General features: G+C 41.2%; 2 protein-coding genes across 13 annotated transcripts in view; one reads left to right on the top strand and one right to left on the bottom strand.

Moving 5' to 3' along the window:
• The window catches only part of MCF2L2 (MCF.2 cell line derived transforming sequence-like 2), a 237,329-nt gene that overhangs the window by 104,278 nt on the left and 109,710 nt on the right, over positions 1 to 23,341 (bottom strand). For all 7 annotated transcript variants that reach the window (XR_010943598.1, XR_010943599.1, XM_067738173.1 and 4 more), the window contains 2 exons: positions 11,635 to 11,812; positions 6,917 to 7,008 (listed from right to left, as the gene is read on the bottom strand). Coding sequence is in view for 5 of the 7 variants with exons in the window: in XM_067738173.1 (XP_067594274.1) it covers positions 6,917 to 7,008; positions 11,635 to 11,812 (270 nt within the window). In the remaining 2 variants the exon portion in view is untranslated. The remainder of the gene's footprint in view (positions 1 to 6,916; positions 7,009 to 11,634; positions 11,813 to 23,341) is intronic.
• Positions 1 to 23,341, top strand: part of B3GNT5 (UDP-GlcNAc:betaGal beta-1,3-N-acetylglucosaminyltransferase 5) — a 67,793-nt gene that overhangs the window by 28,188 nt on the left and 16,264 nt on the right. The window lies entirely within an intron of this gene.

Consider the following 23,341-nt stretch of genomic DNA (forward strand, 5'->3'; position numbering starts at 1 on the left):
TGCTGGCAACAACCCTCAACGAAAGCCTTCAGCAACCTGTCTTTGGTCTACCTTCCCAGCTTTCTTGGACTATTCCCGGAATAGCCTATGCTCCCTTCAGACTTCTGAGGCTTTACATCCTTCCCCATCCAGGAATGCCCTTCTCTATCTTATCCACCTTTCAAAGTTGTATTTATTCTTTAAAATTAAGTTCAGGGACTTCCCTGGCGGCCCAGTGGTAAGGAATCTGTCTTCCAGTGCAGGGGATGTGGGTTCGATCCCTGGTTGGGGAATTAAGATCCCACAAGCCACGGGGCAACTAAGCCCACGTGCCACAAGTACTGAGCTCATGTGCCTCAGTGAGAGAGCCCGTGCGCCACAACTACAGAGCCCACGTGCCTTGGAGCCCATGTGCCTTGGAGCCCGTGTGACACAACTAGAGAGAAGCCGGCGCATGGCAATGAAGAGCCCACGTGCCGCAACTAAGACCCAACAAAGCCAAAAAAAAAAAGAAAAATAAATAAAATTTTTAAAAAACTCTTAAAAAAATTAAGTTCAGGGCTTCCCTGGTGGCACAGTGGTTGAGAGTCCACCTGCCGATGCAGGGGACATGGGTTCGTGCCCCGGTCCAGGAAGATCCCACATGCCACGGAGCAGCTGGGCCTGTGAGCCATGGCCGCTGAGCCTGCGCATCCGGAGCCTGTGCTCCGCAACGGGAGAGGCCACAACAATGAGAGGCCCGTGTACCGGACAAAAAAAAAAAAAAAAAAATTAAGTTCAAATGCCACCACCTTTGGAAAAAAACACCCCGACATACTTGCTATGAACTGTTCCCTCTTCTGCCTTCTAACACATTATATTCCTTTTACTAGAGGTAGGTCATTCCGCTTTATATTATAAATTATTGGAAATATGTTGTTTCCCCCATGAAACTTGTAAGTTTCCTGAGTTTAGGCCCCATGTTAGAATTGTTTCCCATATGTGATCCGTAGCAATTGCTTTGATATATATTAAATTGAGCTGAATAAGCCACCCAAATTGGATACATCAAATATTTTAGTCATGTCCATTTTTTACTGATGAGAGAGCAAAGCCAACAGTGGTCTTACTGTTATTCTCTCTTTTTTCTCATGTAGTTCCCTCAGTGAAAAATACATTCTCATACAGTAATTTAGTCACATCCTCACTCTCCTGCATTTTGGACTCTGTATTAGCCTAAGAGATCCATATCTACCTTAATGATTTCTTCTTTATCCCAATTGCCTATGAATATAGCCTCTAGGCCAATGTGACCAAAAGTGCAGTCCCTTGTACCACCTGCATTCTAGTCACCAAATGCATAAGTTAAAAAGTCATATTCTGGGGCTTCCCTGGTGGCGCAGTGGTTAAGAATCTGCCTGCCAATGCAGGGGACACGGGTTTGAGCCCTGGTCCGGGAAGAGCCCACATGCTGCAGAGCAACAAAGCCTGTGCGCCACAACTACTAAGCCTGTGCTCTAGAGCCAGCGAGCCACAACTACTGAAACCTGCGCGCCTAGCTCTGCAATGAGAAGCCGCTGCAAGGAGAAGCCCGCGCACCGCAACAAAGAGTAGCCCCGCTCACTGCAACTAGAGAAAGCCCGCGTGCAGCCATGGACACCCACCGCAGCCAAAAATAAATAAATAAATAAAATTTAAAAAAAAAAGTCATATTCCTGGACCCTAACCCAGACCTCCTGAATCAGTGTCTCTGTGGGTGGAGCCTGAAAATCTGCATTATGAATAAGCTTCTCGGGGTTGTAGCACACAGGAAACCTTGAGGATCTTCATTCTAGATACTGTTCAGAGAGCTTGGCTGAGGAGATCAAGATTTGGTGGATTCTTTGAATCTCGAAGAATGACCAGACTTTAAACATCACAGAAAGTGAACAGTGAAATGTGCTTATGGTTCACATAGTTCTCTTGGTGAGAAACAGAAAAGTAAATGAAAGATTTTGGGATTCAGAAGAGTGAGAAAGCAAAAAACTAAATTTGGCCCTGAGCTCTGATCATTTGGCAAAAAGATACATATTCGAGATTAGGAGAAGCTATTTAATTTAAGACCTGAATCCAACCTTCCTTCAGCTTCTTCTCGTCTTTTACACAAAACATTCTATCTGTAAACACAGGATTAAATGGGAAACTAACATTACTAAGAATCTTCTGTATGTCGGGCATCATGCTAGGTGCTTTCCATATATTTCTCATTTAATCAGCCACCTGTGAGGTTACTTTATTTAACTCCATTTTGCAGAAGAGGAAATTTAGGGGATGAAAGGCTAAGTAAACTGCTAGTTAGGTAGATTAAGTAAGCAATCCGGTAGACAGGTTAAATTAGATAGATTAGGAAACTGCTAGATTAAGTAAACTGCTAATTTCAGATTCCAGTTGGATCATTTACTAGTTGTGTTAGACTTGGGGAAACTCACTTAGCTCCTCAGAGCCTCAACAGCATCACAGATAAAACAAAGGAGACATCACCTTCCTCACAAGTTATTGAGGACTTGAGATGAAATCAGGTACACACAGCACCCAGCACAATGTCTAGCCCTCAGTCAGTGTTAGCAACCCTTCCCTCACCTCTGTTCTCTTCCTGCCTTGACTTTTTTTGTTTTAAAAAAATTTTTATGAAGGAGCCTGTTTGCTCAGAAGCATGAAAAGATCTCGCTATTTTAAACGACTTTAATAGGTGCCCAACGAACACTGTTCGTTGGTGCTCACAGCCAGTAGCTCTTCCTTTTTCCTGAGGGTTGACATGCAGGAAAAGAAATCCTCATCAACCTTTGGCTTCTTTCCACCTCCAAAGAGGCCGTGACGTGAGCAGCCCAGGGAAAGCAGCCCCGGTGAGTCATGCTTTCAGCTTCCAACTGGTGATAGGAAGGGCAGAAAGTAGCCACATCACTACTGCTAGGAGCCACAGGGAAGGACTCCACCATGGCTTTCCCAGACAGTGTCAGTGAGCCAAGCGCAGCCCTCACAGCTGCCAGATGGCCCCGAGAATCTCAGCCGCCTCCTCAAGTTGAGCTTGTCAAGTTCCTGCGAACTGGCACACCAAGGATTCTCCTGCCAGAGAAGAGGGAACGCCTTTTTTGGGAATGAGTTCTCTGCTGATGATAAGACCTTATCATGATTTTAGTTGCAGTAGTGAGTATCGGTGACTCCAGCAGCAATCATGAATGGTTTGGATTTATAGCTTTTTTTTTTTTTCCCCTGTGAGCATTTACTCTTGAGGGCAAGGAGGGGCATTTATCACAATGTTATGATTCACTCTCCTAGACTGGTTATGCCTTCATTTCATCTTTCAGTTCCAGGCCTAAGGCCAAAAAGGTGTCAGAATTGTCACCGAGAGTCAGATGCATGTTCTCGTACTTATCCTGGTCATCTGTCTTGGACAGTGGCCACAAAACACAAGCAGCAGTGATTGTTCTTGATGGTAATCAACCTCCTTGTCCCTCTTTTGAACCGTGCAGAGATGAATCTAAACCTTCTTTTCTAACCTACTTTTTTTCTTACTAGTTTTCTTACATATTTTGGAATGATTATTTCCCTGGTTATATTACCCACCTTGGAAAACACTAATTGCATTTACTGACCCTAAACTGATTTCTAAGTCCAGGATTTGGGGATTTGGTGCACAAATCCCCTTTCTTCCTATTCATATTTTTCACGACTGTGGATTCTGCTCACTCTTCTCATAGCCCTGGGCTTTAGAAGCAGCAGTCTGACCAGCCACTGTTTTCCAAAATGAGGAAGTGTGGCAGCCTTTGTTCCTACCCTGCTTCCTTTTCTCCCTTGACTGTTAATATATATGTTCTTGGGGGAAAAGCCCTTCATTAAATACCCAAACAAGGCAACAGTAAGGGAAAAAGCAACACAAGCACAGAAGGATGATGGTAGCATGTACTCGTGCCTGCTTAGCAGTACCTATGCTGTTGGTGATCTGCCTAAACACAGGGGGAGAGAGCATCTTAGCAGGATGGGCTTGGAGCCTGAATTAAACAAACAGCACAGCAGAAGAAAGAGACCAGAAATCTGGTGGTCAGGGCTTTTTGAATTCTACTCAGCATTTTCCAACCCTGTTGGCCTCTGATTCTATCTCCACCCCTGCTCCTGCAGTGTCTATTTTTACAAGTATGTAACACAGGAGTAAATAATGAATGTAGCTTATGGAAACTTTTGGCCTTAAATACTTTTGAGGTCTTCCCTGAGGAAAGGTGCTTTATGTTTATTGACAATATTTCCTTTTTTTCTTTTACAACAAACAAAACAATAGCACTCATTGTATTGTTTACAATTATTGAAATAATTTACTCTAATTTTAATTCTTATATATGAGAACCTTAACGTACTTACAACTCCCACGGCATCTTTATGAAGTGTGCAGGTCATAAATATGTTGTCTAAAGACGGGCAAAGTAAGTCACAGAGATATGAAGTGAGTTCCAATCACATTGTGAGTCAATGCAATGGCATATGCGTTCAGGTGCCAAATCTGGGCTCTGGTGCACTTGACACAGCCCTCACCTTCAGAGATGACATTCTTTGAAGACCAGCATACAGAAAATGGTTGAGTGATGCTCAGTTTTGAAGGTGAATTAAATCCTTTTTATATTACTTAATGATTTCACAGACTTCATGAATGTCAAGTCAGGTGAATTTTAGTTACATTTGCCCATTTCAAAAAATGACTGATCAAGACTGGATGATACTATGAACAACTATATGCCAATTGGACAACCTGGAAGAAATGGACAAGTTCCTAGAAACATACACCCCACCAAAACTGAGTCAAGAAGAAATAGATAATTTGAACAGACTGATCACTAAAAGTGAGATAGAATCTGTAATAAAAAACAAAACAAAACAAAACAAAACCTCCCTGCAAACAAAAGTTCAGGACCGGATGGCTTCACTGGGGAATTCTACCAAACATACAAAGAAGAACTAATACTGATCCTTCTCAAACTTTTCCAAAAGGCTGACGAGGAGGGAACACTCCCAAAGTTATTCTATGAAGCCACTATTACCCTAATACCAAAACCAGACAAAAACACTACCAAAAAAAAAAAATTACAAGACTGTATGAAATTGCAGACTGTTTCCTAACGCTGGAAGACATGGTGATGCAATAACTCCAACCATGAGGGATTCCAAAACAGCAATGACAGTGTCCTTATCTGCCCAGAACACAGAAGGATGACTGAACAAACTGACAGAAGAATGCAGCTTTCTCTCTCTAAGAAAAGTCTGCTGGGAACTAGTTCCCACATTGTTTCTGCCTCCAGGAAGAAAAGCCTAAGACTTGCTTTCTGCCTGACTCCTTAATGGTCAGCGGAGTCTCTGTGGGGGGCCTAGATTTGGACACATTGGGAATTGATGATGGATATGAACTATTGCTGAAGTCCATTTGAGCCCATGGTCTACTGGCTTCTGTTTCAGAACCATTCAGTCAGCCAGATATTTAATTTTTTTTTTTTTTTGCAGTATGCAGGCCTCTCACTGCTGCGGCCTCTCCCGTTGCGGAGCACAGGCTCCGGACGCGCAGGCTCAGCGGCCAGGGCTCCCGGGCCCAGCCCCTCCGCGGCATGTGGGATCCTCCCGGACCGGGGCACGAACCTGTGTCCCCTGCATCGGCAGGCGGACTCTCAACCACTGCGGCACCAGGGAAGCCCCAGATATTTAATTTTTTAGTGAGGCAGAGGAAAGGGACCACTTCTGGGGTGGCTGTGCAGCAACATATATTCACAATTCATTTTGCTTGGGTTTTTAAATATAATGTTACTTTACGATTATATAGTGCTTGGCCATTTTCAAATTTTCTCTTAATGCTCAAAACAGTTTCAGGAGGTAGCTATTGTTATTCCCATTTTTACAGATGAGAAACTGAGGTTTAGAGAGGTTATGTCACTTAAGTCTAGGTCTGCTAGATTCCAAAGCTTATGTGCTTTTTTTTTTCACTTTTATTTTGAAATAATTATATATAGATTCACACGAGTTTGCAAAGAAATGTACAGGGAAGTCCCATGTACTCTCCCCGCAACCTCCTTCAATGTTAACATCTCACACAACTAGAGTATAGTATCAAAAGCATGAAAATGACTTTGGCACAATCCACAATGCTTATTCAGAGTTCACCAGCTATATATGCACACGTGTGTGTGTGTATGTGTGTGTGTGTAGCTGTATGTAATTTTGTCTTTTTTTTTTTGATAAATTTATTTATTTATTTATTTTTGGCTGCGTTCGGTCTCTGTTGCTGCACACAGGCTTTCTCTAGTTGCAGCGAGTGGGGGCTACTCCTCGTTGTGGTGCGTGGGCTTCTTATTGTGGTGGCTTCTCTTGTTGCAGAGCACAGGGTCTAGGTGCACGGGCTTCAGTAGTTGTGGTATGCGGGCTTCAGTAGTTGTGGCTTGTGGGCTCTAGAGCGCAGGCTCAGTAGTTTTGGCGCATGGGCTTAGCTGCTCCACGGCATGTGGGATCTTCCCGGACCAGGGCTCGAACCCGTGTCCCCTGCATTGGCAGGTGGATTCTTAACCACTGCGCCACCAGGGAAGCCCTGTCATGTTCTTTTTATATATAAACCATACACTGTTCTACCAATTTTAAATATGAAGTCAGATTATAGGAATGAATAAAATGACTTTTCCTTCAATAAAACAGTATCTACCAACAATTATGTACATTATGACCAAAGAGCTTTTGGTTTCTATTTGCAATTAAGAAGAAAGGAAAGGGTGAAATTCTACAAACCTCATCTCTTGGGAGCACTAGTCTGTGCTATGTGCCTTTATGGGCACATCTTCTGGAGGTGATGGTAGGTATGAAATAAGGAAACACAATTTATTGGTTTATTGATAATTATGGCAGCAATCTTATATCATGTCAGAAATTTCTATCAGTAAAGGAAAGATGATCCTACCTTGACTTCAAATTTAGTCTCATCATCTTCCTTTTCCACAGAGTTTAAATCCGTCTCCACATAACATTCCTCAGATGTTTTCTGATAAGGAGCTAGAGAGACAAAGAAAACCTGCCATTAATTTGGCTTATAAATAACTCAGAGCACTTAGCCTAACTTGGACCATGTTGATGCAGTTGATTGACAAAGCTTCATTGAGCTGCTACAGTGATTTCCAAGGTAGTAGATGAAATTGGAGGTGAAGGAGAGATGCAGAAAAGAGAGTCTTTGATCCCAGGCATTTGATTCAAAGAGAAAAAAGTCACACTCAACACCGCAGGAAACATCAAACCACAACAAATCAGTAAATGTAATGTGGTAAAAATGATAGTTTCCATCATTCCCAATTTTAAGGCCCAGCTAAAAAGTCACTTTCTTCATGAAATCTTCCTTAACTATTCCAGACTTCTTGGATTCTTTTAATGCCCTGATATTTAGCATTAATCATCTGCAATGTATAATATTGTACTTGATGCTCTTGGATTAGAAGATTCAATTCTAGGTACCACATTCTATTGAGTGTATTTTTTCCATTATACAGGTAATTAATTTGTGATTATTACAGAAAATTTGAAAAATACTAAACTCTTACCATTTAAACACACTGTGATTATATAAGGGAATGTCCATGTCTGCCCCAGGCAGAAATCGTTGCTAATCTGATGATCTAACAGTTGCATTCCCAAACTGATGCAAACGTATTTTTAGTGGACAGGATGACTGTGTGAAGAATCAGCTGAGTCTAGAGGAAATTGGGCAGCCTTGCTCTTGCTCTCTCCTCTCAATCATTCTCCCTCCCTCCTCTCCTTCCCACAGGGCTCTCAGACACCTGAGAGATACCCTTCTTCAAGCTCCATGGCCATTTGGCAGTAAGATTGGGATTTGGGTAGGAGAAGCCCTGGTTATGCTTGAAGCTTCTAACCCAGCTTTACCAGAGGGCTGCACTGGGGGTGATGGCTACAAGGCTAATAAGTAAGTGGTAACTTGAATTCTTGTCACCATCACCACCCTTGTATATACAGTTTCTTTGGGAAACTCATGGGATACTTGTGATTAATCCAGGACAGGATACGAGCATTTCTGGGTGCTATGGCCAAAATGTCATCCAGCTAATGCCACCAATAGCACCCTGATGCTTATCTGTGGTAGACTTGTTGGAGGTTGACTGTCTTGCCTCCAGAGGCCCCTCCCAAGCCTCAAGTTCTGTGAGACAACTGGAAGCAGCTTGGGCTTTCTGTGGGTTTCCCATACATGTTATGTTGAAATCTGTAGTGAAGCACTGTTTGCTGCCCCAGGTTATGTGACCACTGAAGCTGTTTTATAACAATGGACAATCCATTGGGCTCCTCATTCTCTACAGGATCTCTGTAACCTGAGTAATTCCAGGCATAACAATGGGAAGCTGGAAATGCATACACTAATTGGCAACACCCATGACTGAGAAGCACCTTCCCTTAACGCTAAGTACAGCGATGAAGTTAAAGGCAGGGACGTGGGAGCCATGCTGCCAGCGCTCAAATTTTGCTCTTCCACACATGAAGCATACGTTATCAAAGAGCCTTGGCCTCTTCATCTGTATATGGGGAATAATGAGAAAGCCTACAGTATGGGGTTGTTCTGAGGCCTTAATGAGTTAGTATGCACAGTGTTTAGATCGTGGTAAGCACTCAGTATATTTTAGCTATTATTATAGCCACAAAAGAATTTTTTCATGTTCCTTATGTACTTCAGAGAGGTTGAATGTTGTACGCAAGACACCTGGCTACCAAGAGTCAGAGCTGAGATTCCAGCTCCCGTCTCTAAGCAGCTCTGACCATGTTCCTTACACTGTGAAATATAATGGTCTATCTTGGCACAGACTCAGTTGCTAAAAATCAGACAAATGTATTTGAAAATCCTGTTAGCGATCAGCTAGAATCCACACTTGGTGGTTAATCTCCAAAACAAAAGTGCAGGATTGTTATACAAAATGAGCTAGTTGCCTGACCAAGGTCAACAATACCTGTTCAGACATGTCAAAGATCTGTGGATCCTAGGAGGGTCATTATCTACTATGAAATCTTGTGTTCAAAAAGCTGAGAAACAATCTATCATTCCTGCTTTGTTTACTTGTAACAAACGTATGTCCTTTATATAGGTATACATATAGCTGATTCACTTCATTGTACAGCAGAAACTAACACAACATCGTAAAGCAATTTTACTCAAATTAAAAAAATAATAATAAAGAGGGAAGCAAAAGTCGTCGAAAAGAGCATAATTTAGTTTTGGGAAAGAGCACTAGATGGGAGGTCAGGAGAACGAAGCCCTGTTTCCAAACATCCAAGAAGGATGTCTCTCTGTGTGTGAGTGTGTGTTTCTGTGGTATGTGTGCATAAGTGTGTCTGTGCATGTGTATGCATGTGTGTGGAAAAATTCAGGAAAGAAATTCACTGAACTGTTATCAACTTTTTAATTCTAAAAAGTTTAATATGTTGTAGGAGACAGGGGACTGTAAGCTGTACTAAATGGGGAGTTACCAAAAGACCCCATAATTTTCAGAAAAATAAAAACTGAAAGAATTTGTTGCAGACCTGCAAAACAAGAAATGCCAAAGGGAGGTTTTCAGCCTGAAGAGACAAGACACATGATGGTAATTCAACAAGGAATAAAGAACACCAGAAATGGTGAACAGGATGGTAAAGATAAAATTATATATATATAAAATTATAAATATAAAATTACATACATAATTTTTTTTCATTTTTTCTTCCTTTCTCCCAATTTCTCTAAAAGATATATGACTGTTTAGAGCAAAAATTATAACACAACATTGGGGTATGTAACATATGTAGATGTAATATTTAGGATAATAGCACAGAGGATGATTAAAGGGCACATGGAACTATACTTTTGCAAATTTCCTGTATTTACATAAAGTGTTACAATATTAACTCAAAGTAGATTGTGAGAAATTAAGGATGCACATGGTAAGCCCTAAAAGAAACACCTGGGGAAAAAACAATGCAAAAGTTATATATGTATGTTAAAAAGCCAGTAGAGGAATTAAAATGGAATACTAAAAAACTGGCTAACCCAAAAGAAGCCAGGAAAAGAGATCAGAAGAATAAAAAACATATGAGACAAATAGACAACAAATAACAAAATAGTAGCTCTAAATCCAACTATATCAATAATTACATAGTATGTAAAATCGACTAAACACTCCAATTAGAAAGCAGAGGTTAACATGTTTCTAAAAGGCAAGACCCAACTATAGCTGTCTACAAGAAATATACTTTAAAAATAGACAGAAATAGAAGAATGGAAAAGGTGTATCATGCAAACACCAAGCATAAGAAAGCTGGAATGGCTCTATTAATATCTGACAAAATAGACTTCAAGACAAGGACTTTTACTAAAGATAAGAAGGGAAGGAGAGATATTTCCTAATTATAAAAGGGCCAGTGTATCTAGAAGACATAATAATTATGAATATGTGCTTAATAAAATACATAAGGCAACAAATGACACATATATCATACCCAAGAGTGTTTACCCAGGAATGCATGATTGTTTTAACATTTAAAAAGAAATAATTGTAATCCACCATATAAACCAATAAAGGAGAAAAAAATATGATCATCACAATATATGCACCAAATAGAGCATCTGAAAAATTCAATAATCATTCATGATAAAACTAGCAAACTGGAATAGAAGGGAACTTCCTCAATCTTATAAAAGGCATCTGTGAAAAACTTACAGCTAATATCGTACTTCAAGGTGAAAAATAAACTTTTTCCCTGCATATTGGGAAAAGACATGGATGTCTGCTCTTACCACTGCTATTCAACATTGTACTAGAGTCCCAGCCATCAATCATCATAAGGCAAGGGGAAAAAAAGTATAAAGATTGAAACAGAAGTAAAACTGTCCTTATTCACAGATGATACGATTATATTTCTATACAGAAATATATTCCTATTGATAGTTATATATGGTAAGTTCAATTCATTATAGGGCTTTTTAAAAACATGAAATGCCTAAGATCTTTACACTCAAAACTACTATATTGTTGAGGGAAATTAAAGAAGACCTAAGTAAGTGGAATGTTATAACGTTCATGAATTGGAAGACTCAACATTGCTGAGATAAATTGATCTATATATTCATTCAGTGATCTATATATTCATCCCAGCAGAAACTGATAGGTGACTGTAAAATTTATATGGAAATGAAAAGGACCTAAAATAGCCAAAACAATCTTGAAAAAGTACAAAGTTGGAAAATTTACACTACCTGATCTCAAGGCTTACTAGTAAGCTATAGTAATCAAGACCACATAGGATTGGTGTAAGGACTCATCTTTTTTTTCCTTTTTTTTTCAAAGAACCAATTTTACCCCTCCATTGCTAGTAGAATCTTATGGGCCTTTTAAAGGTCCTTAATGGAGTTTATTTTATGCTAATGTTATTTGTGCATTTATATTATTCTTCTACTAGACTGTGAGCTTTTCCTGGCATACAGGCACTCAGTTTTACCTAAATTTATAAGTCGTCAATGCCTGTACTATTCCATATCTTAAATAATATCTGTCAAAACAGTAACCATTATGCATCTTAAGCAACAATAATCTAAACCCTCATGGGCATCGATGAAACATAAAGCCACAAAACTTCTTTCCCCCAGTAACCTACCCAAGGTGGAGGGCTGGTGGATTTTTGGTGACACCCATTTTGGGGAGAACTCAGGACGCGGGGCCACGGGTTGCACTGGGCGAGTCTGTCTGGCTGCCAGTTTCATCAGACTCATTTGCCTCTTGTGAAATATTTCCTGCACATCACCCAGCTTCTGCAGGACTTTCTGGGCTTTGGCCTGTGGGAACAAAAGCAGTTCATGAGCCGGTCACTCTGCACTGAGCCTGAGGACATAAGGCGTTCCCTTTCTCCCATCTTCCCCTCTTCCTTGCCTCCCTATTTCCTCCCTCAGGTGACCCTTCTCTGGGCATCTATATGCAGGTCATTGCACATCTCGCCTCATACAGAATTGTGCTTCTAAGAGTCTGTACCTCCCACTTGATTGGCAGGAGTTGTATCTTTTTCACCATTCTATCTCCAATGCCTGAAACACTGCCTAGCACCCAGTAGTGCTCAGTAAATATATGCTGAGTGGGTAAATGTTCACTAAGCCATATCCATTCACGGTAGAAAAGGATGCCACAGGCCATGAATGAACGGCATTAGACCAACTTATAAAACAGGAGGATTTCAAAATAAGAAATGTACGCTGAATAAAGGCCCTGATAGAGAAAAGACTGTAAGTATTCTGGGGGGAAAATGTGGTTAAATTCTGAAGCAGGATCAAGGGAAACACAAAGATCTGTAATGAAAAGGATACACATTTAAATTTTAATCTGTGAGACCCCTTCTTTATATATAAGTAGGAAAGAAAGAAACTGAAGAAATACCAGGGGAAAGATGAAACTCAAACATGTTCTCATAACTGACTATATGCCCTAAGGCAGAGAGAGGTTCAGGAGAACAAGAAACAAGACCCGTTTCACCTGAGTTTCCCCAAGGCCTGAATTCAGTTGAATATGTTTCTTCCAGTAGGATGTCCCTCTAGCTCTGGTGGGTCAAGGAAGTGGGTAGCCTTCTCTTTATCATGCTGAGTCTGACATCCACCTTGTGGATGATTTTAACCACCAAACAAGGGACCCAAAATTAGAAAAGCTGAACCACCATAATCCACGCAGGGTGGTCTGAGGATGCCGAACTCCAAAAGTACAGGCTCAGCACACACCGAGGGAGGTTGCCACAGTTTGCAACTGGAAAATGTAAGGTCTTCTCTATGCTGGGCCATCTTCTGACGAAAGGGCAAAGATTCCTAGGACTGGAGTGTTGACTATGCAACAACTGTTCCCTTATAGCCTAAGGCCCTGCTGAGGCTGACCTCTGCACCAAAATCTGGGGCTGGTCTCACTCTTTGGAGAGTCTGAGTGCAGACCTGCACTGTCCATACAGTATCGACTGGCCACATGTGGCTACTGAGCACCTGGAATGCGGCGAGTCTGAATTGAGCTGCTCTGTCAGTTTAAATACATGCTGGATTTTGAAGACTTATTTGAAAAACGAACATAAAATATCTCGTTAAAATACAATTAATTGTACAACAGTGATTTTTGTATGTTGAAATAATATTTTGCACAAAGGTTAAAGAAAACATTATTAAAAACTGATTTCACTTGTTTTTTACTTTTTAAAATGCGGCTACTAGAAAATGTTAAATTACATGTGTGGTTTGCATTACTTTTTTTAAAATTCATTAATTACTTTATTTATTTTTGGCTGCGCTGCGTCTTCGTTGCTGCACACAGGCTTTCTCTAGCTGTGGCGAGCGGGGGCTACTCTTCGTTGGCGGTGCGTGGGCTTCTCATTGAGGTGGCTTCTCTTGTGGTGGAGCATGGGCTCTAGGAGCGCAGCCTTCAGTAGTTGTGGCACGCAGGCTCAGTAGTTGAGGCTTGTGGGCTCTAAAGCACAGGCTCAGTAGTTGTGGCGCATGGGCTTAGTTGCTCCACGGCATGTGGGATCTTCCCGGACCAGGGCTCGAACCCGTGTCCCCTGCATTGGCAGGCGGATTCTTAACCACTGTGCCACCAGGGAAGTCCTCCATTATATTTCTATTGCAAAGTGTTTATCTAGACCAGGGGTTGGCAATTTTTCTGTAAAGGATCAAATAGTAAATATTTCAGGCTTTGCAGACCATCTGGTCTCTGTCGAATCTGCCGAACTTGGCTGTCTTAGCATAAAAGCAGTCGTAGATGATCGATAATACATAAATGAAAGAGAGCAGCTGTGTTCTGATAAAACTTGGTTTACAGAAATAGGTAGCAAGCAGCTTTGGCCTATGGGCTGCAGTTTGCTGACCCCTACTCAGAGTCTGTGTCTAAAAGGTCACTTCAGAGAATGTGCCTCTGGCCTCAGGAAGCTCAGTTGTGCCGTGGACTAAAGGTTCTGATTGCACAGCTATGAGTCCAAGTCCCAAAAAAAGCCAAATTCCCTTATGTCAGGGTGATGTATTTCTGGGGGGATGGTTATAAGACACCACTACTCTGCCCTTCTGGTCCAGTGATGAGCTTAAGGAAACTGAGACATGGGTGTTAATTGCTGCTCAAAGATCAAGAAATCTGACTCAGTGAATGATTGTCAAATTGGTGTTGTGTGGGGGACAGCCCTGGTGTGAGGTCAGTGTCACATGCTAGAGCCCAGTGACTCGCCACTCGGGCTACACAGGACTTGGATCACCTTTGCCCTTTTGCAGCTTTCTCTTGAGACCCCAGGGTGAACTCTGGAAATAATGAGGCAGTCAGAAGAGACCCTAAATTCCTAAACTCAGATGAGGGGGAGGTAGTGCAAGATTAACCATTGCATTCCCCTCTTTCCTCTTTTTACTTGTAAATCCATTCTCCATACCACAATCAGAATTATCTTTCAAAAATTAAATATGATCATATAACTTCCCTGTTTAAAAGCCCTGCAGGGGCTCTCCGCTGCATCTGGATAAAGTCCAGACTCCTCATTCGGGAGCTCTGAGCTCTTCAGGACTTGACCCTGGTCTCCCTCCAGTCTCCCACCTGCCAGTACCCACCCTTCACACTCCAGCCTCCAGCTGCGCCAGTTTCCCTAATACTCGTTTCCAGCCTTTCTGCCTTTGCACCTCTGTTCCTTCTGCTGAGGTCCCCTCCCTCCACTTTGTGTTCCCTGAAAACCCCTACCTAGTCTTCCAGACCAAATTTAGGCATCCTCTCCTATGAACACCTGGCCTCCCCCGGCTGAGCTGACCAATGCCTCCTCTATGTGCCTCACACTCCCTTCCATTCTATCTGCTCTTGGACTAAGGGGCATTTAGTGGGGACATGTTTGTCTTCCACCAAACTGCCAGCACTTTGATTCAGGGACTGTGACTTTCATTGTTGATTCCCAGAATAAAGGGCAAACTGGGTACCCAATGAATATTTGAAGAATCAAATTTTGCTGTTTGCTACTGAGATTGTTTAATTCCCTGGACTGGGCGGTGAAAGTGAATGAGGGAGAAAAATCAAAACAGCAGCACTAAGAGGATAGCACAATAGCAATGTATTAGGAAAAAACACTTTGAAGAGCCTCAGACAGAGACAGGGTGGCTGCTATAAGGACAACAGTTTAACTGCTGATGTCGTTTTGATCATCACTGTGTCTTAAGTGTAACAGACTCAATCTTTTAGACATAGAGTACCTGTTCTTGAGATATAAATTTTATTTTTTAGAATAGTTTTAGATTTACAGAAAAATTGCAAAATAGTACAGAGAGTTCCCATATACACCACACTCAATTTCCCCTATGATTAACATCTTATGTTAGTATGGTACATTTGTTACAATTAATGAACCAATACTGATACATTATTTTTATTATTAAAATAAATTATTATTAAATAAAATCTATGCTTAGATTTTCTTAGGTTTTTTTTTTTTTTTTTTTTTTTTTTGGTATGTGGGCCTCTCACTGCTGTGGCCTCTCCCGTTGCGGAGCACAGGCTCCGGATGCGCAGGCTCAGTGGCCATGGCTCATGGGCCCAGCCGCTCTGCGGCATGTGGGATCTTCCCGGACCGGGTCACGAACCCGTGTCCCCTGCATCGGCAGGCGGACTCTCAATCACTGCGCCACTGAAGCCCCCAGATTTTCTTAGTTTTTACCTAAAGTACCTTTCCCCCCTCCCAGGATACCACATTACATTTAGTTGTCATGACTTCTTAGGCTCTTCTTGGCTGTGACAGTTTCTCAACTTTTCCTGTTTTTTGATGAACTGGACTGTTTTGAGGATTATTGGTCAGGTATTTTGTAGAATGCCCCTCAGTTGGGATTTATATGATGTTTTACTCATAATTAGACTGGAGTTATGGGGTTTTGGGGGGGAAGACCACAGAAATAAAGTGTCATTTTCATCACACCGTATCAAGGGTACACACTATCTATGACTTTAGACTCTTGATGTTGACCTTGATCACCTGGCTGAGATAGTATTTGTTAGGTTTCTCCACTGTAAAGTCACTCTTTTATTTCTTCCTTCCCATACTGTACTCTTTGGAAGAAAGTCATTATGGGCAACCCACACTTAAGGAGTGGGGAGTTATGCCAGAGTATCTACATAAATAATTTGGAATTCTTCTGTATGGGAGATTAGTTTCCTTTCCTCCATTTATTTATTTATTCCATCATGTATTTATATCACAATGGATTCATGATATCTATTTTATACTTTGAGTTGTAATCCAGTAGTACTTTATGAATTTTGTTGCTCAAATTGTTCCAGCATTGGTCACAGGGAGCTCTTTCAATTGCCTCCTATGTCCCATCATTGTGATTTGTTTTGTTTTGTTTTGAGCAGTTCCTTACTTTCTGGCACTATAAGATGCTCTGGGATCATCTTTTTTTTTAAAAATTGAAGTATAGTTGATTTATAATATTATATTCATTTCAAGGGTACAACAGAGTGATTCAGTATTTTTATAGATTATACTCTATTTAAAGTAATTATAAAATATTGGCTATATTCCCTGTGCTGTACATATAACATTGTAGCTTATTTATTTTATACATAATAGTTTGTACCTCTTAATCCTTTACCCCTATCTTGCCCTCTTCTCCTTCCCTCTCCCACTGGTAATCACTTGTTTGTTCTTCATATCTGTGAGTCTGTTTCTGTTTTGTTATATTCCTTCATTTGTTTTATTTTTTAGATTCCACATACAAGTGGTAACACAAAGTATTTGTCTTTCTGTGTCTGACATTTCACTAAGCATAATGCACTCTAGGTCCATCCACGTTATTGCAAATGGCAGAATTTCATTCTTTTTAATGGCTGGGTAATATTCCACTATATATGTATAGTGGAATATATATAGGTATATATATATCAATCACATATATATACACTGTATATATACACAGTGTTATATATTTTCTTTATCCATTCATCTGTTGATGGGCACTTAGGTTGCTTCCATATCTTGGCTATTATAAATAACGTTGTTATGAACATTGGTGTGCATTGTATCTTTTCAAATTAGTGCTTTCATTTTCTTTGGGCATATACCCAGGAGCAGAATTGCTGGATCATATGAAAGTTCTATTTTTAGTTTTCTGAGGAAACTCCACACTGTTTTCCACAGTGGTGGCACCAATTTACATTTCCACCAACAGTGTATACGAGTTCCATTATCTCCATTATCTTCAGTTTGAATGTCTTCATAAAAAAATTGAAGTAGAGTTGATTTACAATGTTGTGGCAATCTCTGCTGTACAGCAAAGTGACTCAGTTATCCACATAGAGACACTCTTTTTAATATTATTTTCCATTATGGTTTATCCCAGGATACTGAATATAGTTCCCTGTGCGATACAGTAGGCCCTTGTTGTTTACCCATTCTAAATGTAATAGTTTGCATCTAACAACCCCAAACTCCCAGTCCATCTCTCTCCCTCCCCCTCCCCCTTGGCAACCACAAGTCTGTTCTCTATGTCTGTGAGTCTGTTTCTGTTTTGTAGATAGGTTCATTTGTGCCATATTTTAGATTCCACATATAAGAGAATATCATATTTCTCTTTCTCTTTCTGACTTACTTCACTTAGTATGATAATCTCTAGCTGCATCCATGTTGCTGCAAATGGCATTATTCCATTCTTTTTTTATGGCCGAGTAGTATTCCATTGACTATATGTACCACATCTTTATCCATTCATCTGTCCATGAACATTTAGGTTGTTTCCATGTTTTGGCTATTGTGAATAGTGCTGCTATGAACATAGGGATGCATGTATCTTTCTGAATTAGAGTTCTGTCCAGGTATATTTCCAGGAGTGGGATTGCTGAATCATATGGTAGTTCTATTTTTAGTTTTCTGAGGAACCTCCATACTGTTCTCCATAGTGGCTGTACTAACTTACATTCCCACCAACAGTGTAGGAGGGTTCCCTTTTCTTCACACCCTCTCCAGCATTATGTTATTAGTAGACTTTTTGATGATGGCCATTCTGACCGGTGTGAGCTGGTACCTCACTGTAGTTTTGATTTGCATTTCTCTAATAATTGGTGATGTTAAGCAGACTTCATGGAGGGCAGGGCAGGTGCCTGCCCCCCGGTGCGGGGAGCTGGGCCTTGGCCCTCTGATAGTCAAGGCCATGTCTAGAGGATGTCTAGAGGTGGCTGTGGGCTCAGGAAGTCTTTAGGTAGCCTGTCTGCTCCTGGGTGGGGCTGAGTCCCCACCCAGTTTGCTTGGCCAGTCCCAGCACTGGAGCCTACATGCTCTTGAGTGGGGTCAGGTCTTGGTGCTAATGAGCTAGAGGAAGGGTACCACAATGGTGCCCACCCACAACGGTGTCCAGTGGTAGAAGGAACTGCCAAGCATGGTTCCAGCCAGTATCTATGTGCCCAGGGTGAGCTGCAGCTGCCCTCCACCTCTCCAGAGACTCTCCAAAACCAGCAGGTGGGTCTGGCCCAGGCTCCTATCAAATTACTGCTTTTGCCCTGGGTCCCAGAGCATGTAGGATTTTGTGTGTGCCCTTTAAGAATGAAGTCTTTACTCCCCCCCCCCCCCCCCCCCCCCGTCCTGTGAAACTCCCTAAATTAAGCCCTGCTGACCTTCAAACACAAATGCCCTGGGGGTTCCTCTTCCCAGTGCAGGACCCCTGGGCTGGGGAGCCTGATGTAGGGCTCAGAACTCTCCTTTCTGTGGGAGAAACTCTGCAATATAATTATTCTCCAGCTTGTGGGTCACCCACCTGGGGGTATAGGACTTGATTATATTGTGAGTCTGCCTCTTCCAGCCATCTTGTTGTGGTTCCTTCTTTATGTCTTTAGTTGTACAAGATCATTTCTTGTAGGTTCTGGTCTTTTTCATTCAATGGTTGTTCTACAAATAGCTCTGATTTTTGTGTGCTCGTGAGAGGAGGTGAGCTCAGCATCTTTCTAATCTGCCATCTTGGCCAATCTCAAAAATAGCCTTTAACATGTTGAGATATGTTCCCTCTATACCAAATTTGAAGAGAATTTTTATCATGAATGGATGTTGAATTTTGTCAAATGCTTTTTCTGTGTCTATTGAGATGATCAGGTGATTTTTATCCTTCCTTTTGTTAATGTGGCTATCATATTGATTGATTTGCAGATCTGGAACTATCCTTGTATCCCTGGAATTAATCCCACCTGATCATGGTGTACAATTCTTTTTATATATTGTTGAATTCAGTTCACTGATATTTTGTTGAGGAGTTTTGCATCTATATTCATCAGAGATATTGGCCTGTAATTTCCTTTTTTTGTGGTGTCTTTGTCTGGTTTTAATATCAGGGTAATGGTGGCTTCATAGAATGAATTTGGGAGTGCTCCCTCTTCTTCAATTTTTTTGGAATAGTTTGAGAAGGATAGGTATTTTCTCTTCTTTATATGTTTGGTAGAATTCCCTTGTGAAGCCATCTAGTCCCGGACTTTTGTTTGATGGGAGTGTATTTTTATTACAAATTCAGTTTCACCACTAGTGATTGGTCTGTTCAGATTGTCTATTCCTTTCTGATTCAGTCTTTGAAGATTGTATGCTTCTAGAAATTTATCCATTTCTTCTAGTTGTCCAATTTGTTAGCATATAACTGTTTGTATTATGATTTTTTTTGGTATTTCTGTGATATTGGTTGTTATTTCTCCTCTTTCATTTCTTATTTTGTTAACTTGGGTCCTCTCTCTTTTTTCTTGATGAGCCTAGATAAAGGCTTTTAAATTTTGTTTATCTTTTCAAAAAACTAGCTCTTGGTTTCATTGATCTTTTCTATTGCTTTTTGGTCTCTATTTTATTTATTTCTTCTCTGATCTTTATTACTTCCTTCCTTCTGCAGACTTTGGGCTCTGTTCATCTTTATCTAATTCCTTTAGATGCCAGGTTAGGTTGTTGGAGATTTTTCATGTTTCTTGAGGTAGTCCTGTATCATTATAAACTCTTAGAACTGCTTTTGCTGCGTGCCATAGATTTTGGAAAGTTGTGTTTTTATTTCCACTTGTCTTGAGGTATTTTCTAATTTCTTCTTTGATTTCTTCATTGACTCATTGGGTTTTTAGTAGCATGCTGTTTAGTCTATACATGTTTGTGGTCTTCCCATTTTCTTCCTGTAATTGATTTCTAGTTTCATATATCTGTGGTCAGAAAAATCGCTTGATATAATTTCTATCCTCTTAAATGTGTTGAGAATTATTTTGTAGCCTGGCATGTGACCTATCCTGGAGAACATTCCGTGTGCACTTGAAAAGAAAGTATATTCTGCTGGTTTTGGATAGAATGTCCTGTGGCTATCTATTAAGTCCAACTGGTCTAATATACCATTTAAGAGTATTGTTTCCTTATTGATTTTTCTGTCTAGATGTGTTGTCCATTGATATGAGAGGGGTGTTAAAGTCACCTACTATTATTGTATTATGGTGGGATTCTCCCTTTATGTCTGTTAATATTTGCTTTATATATTTAGTTTTTCCTATGCTAGGTACATATATGTTAATGAGTGTTATATCCCTTGTATATTCTTTTTTTTTTTTTTTTTTTTAATGTTTTTTCCTTATACTTTATTGTCTGATATTAATATAATTTTCTTTCAGTTAGTAATTTCATAGTATATCTTTTTCCATTCTTTTAGTTTCAAACTTTCTGTGTCTTTATGTTACATACATAATTTTTATAGAGTATTAATTATATATTTTTCTAATATAATATACCTTTATTTTTTTTTTTTTTTAAACATCTTTATTGGAGCATAATTGCTTTACAATGGTATGTTAGTTTCAGCTTCACAACAAAATGAATCAGTTATATATATACATATGTTCCCATATCTCTTCCCGCTTGCGTCACCCTCCCTCCCACCCTCCCTATCCCACCCCTCCAGGCGGTCACACAGCACCGAGCTGATCTCCCTGTGCTATGCGGCTGCTTCCCACTAGCGATCTACCTTACGTTTGGTAGTGTATACATGTCCATGCCTCTTTATTGCTTTGTCACCGTTTACCCTTCCCCCTCCCCATAGCCTCAAGTCCATTCTCTAGTAAGTCTGTGTCTTTATTCCTGTTTCAGCCCTAGGTTTTTCATGACATTTTTTTTTTTCTTAAATTCCATATATATGTGTTAGCATACGGGTCTCTTGTAGACAGCAAATATATGGGTCTTGTTTTTGTATCCATTCAGCCAATCTGTGTCTTTTGGTGGGAGCATTTAGTCCATTTACATTTAAGGTAATTATCGATATGTGTGTTCCCATTCCCATTTTCTTAATTGTTTTGGGTTTGTTATTGTAGGTCTTTTCCTTCTTTTGTGTTTCTTGCCTAGAGAAGTTCCTTTAGCAGTTGTTGTAGAGCTGGTTTGGTGGTGCTGAACTCTCTCAGCTTTTGCTTGTCTCTAAAGGTTTTAATTTCTCCATCAAATCTGAATGAGATCCTTGCTGGGTAGAGTAATCTTGGTTGCAGGTTTTTCTCCTTCAACACTTTCAATATGTCCTGCCACTCCCTTCTGGCTTGCAGAGTTTCTGCTGAAAGATCAGCTGTTAACCTTATGGGGATTCCCTTGTGTGTTATTTGTTGTTTTTCCCTTGCTGCTTTTAATATGCTTTCTTTGTATTTAATTTTTGACAGTTTGATTAATATGTGTCTTGGCGTATTTCTCCTTGGATTTATCCTGTATGGGACTCTCTGTGCTTCCTGGACTTGATTAACTATTTCCTTTCCCATATTAGGGAAGTTTTCAACTATAATCTCTTCAAATATTTTCTCAGTCCCTTTCTTTTTCTCTTCTTCTTCTGGAACCCCTATAATTCGAATGTTGGTACGTTTAATGTTGTCCCAGAGGTCTCTGAGACTGTCCTCAGTTCTTTTCATTCTTTTTTCTTTATTCTGCTCTGCAGTAGTTATTTCCACTATTTTATCTTCCAGGTCACTTATCCGTTCTTCTGCCTCAGTTATTCTGCTATTGATCCCATCTAGAGTACTTTTAATTTCATTTATTGTGTTGTTCATCGTTGCTTGTTTCATCTTTAGTTCTTCTAGGTCCTTGTTAACTGATTCTTGCATTTTGTCCATTCTATTGTCCATTCTATCTCCAAGATTTCGGATCAACCTTACTATCATTATTTTGAATTCTTTTTCAGGTAGACTGCCTATTTCCTCTTCATTTGTTAGGTCTGATGGGTTTTTATCTTGCTCCTTCATCTGCGGTGTGTTTTTCTGTCTTTTCATTTTGCTTATCTTACTGTGTTTGGGGTCTCCTTTTTTGCAGGCTGAAGGTTCGTAGTTCCTGTTGTTTTTTGTGTCTGTCCCCAGTGGCTAAGGTTGGTTCAGTGGGTTGTGTAGGCTTCCTGGTGGAGGGTACTAGTGCCTGTGTTCTGGTGGATGAGGCTAGATCTTGTCTTTCTGGTGGGCAGGTCCACGTCTAGTGGTGTGTTTTGGGGTGTCTGTAGACTTATTATGATTTTGGGCCGCCTCTCTGCTAATGGGTGGGGTTGTGTTCCTGTCTTGCTAGTTGTTTGGCATAGGATGTCCAGCACTGTAGCTTGCTGGTCGTTGAGTGAAGCTGGGTGCTGGCGTTGAGATGGAGATCTCTCGGAAATTTTTGCTGTTTGATATTATGTGCAGCTGGGAGGTCTCTTGTGGATCAGTGTCCTGAAGTTGGCTCTCCCACCTCAGAGGCACAGCACTGACTCCTGGCTGCAGCCCCAAGAGCCTTTCATCCACAGGGCTCCTTAATTTGGGATGACTGGTTGTCTATTCAGGTATTCCACAGATGCAGGGTATATCAAGTTGATTGTGGAGCTTTAATCCGCTGCTTCTGAGGCTGCTGGGAGAGATTTCCCTTTCTCTTCTTTGTTCTCACAGCTCCCAGGGGCTCAGCTTTGGATTTAGCCCCGCCTGTGCGTGTAGGTGGCCGGAGGGCGTCTGTTCTTTGCTCAGACAGGACGGGGTTAAAGGAGCCGCTGATTCGGAGGCTCTGGCTCACTCAGGCCCGGGGGTAGGGAGGGGCACGGAGTGTGGGGCGGGCCTGCGGCGGCAGAGGCCGGCGAGACGTTGCAGCCTGAGGCGCGCCTGTGCGTTCTCCCGGGGGAGTTGTCCCTGGATCCCGGGACCCTGGCAGTGGCGGGCTGCACAGGCTCCCCGGAAGGGCGTGTGGCTAGTGACCTGTGTTCGCACACAGGCCTCCCGGTGGCGGCAGCAGCGGCCCTAGCGTCTCATGTCTGTCTCTGGGCTCCGCACTTTTAGCTGCGGCTCGCGCCCGTCCCTGGAGCTCTCTCAAGCAGCGTTCTTAATCCCCTCTCCTCGTGCACCAGGAAACAAAGAGGGAC

This window comes from Pseudorca crassidens, chromosome 5 (genome assembly GCF_039906515.1).
Source record: "Pseudorca crassidens isolate mPseCra1 chromosome 5, mPseCra1.hap1, whole genome shotgun sequence".
In the NCBI taxonomy this organism is placed as follows: domain Eukaryota; kingdom Metazoa; phylum Chordata; class Mammalia; order Artiodactyla; family Delphinidae; genus Pseudorca; species Pseudorca crassidens.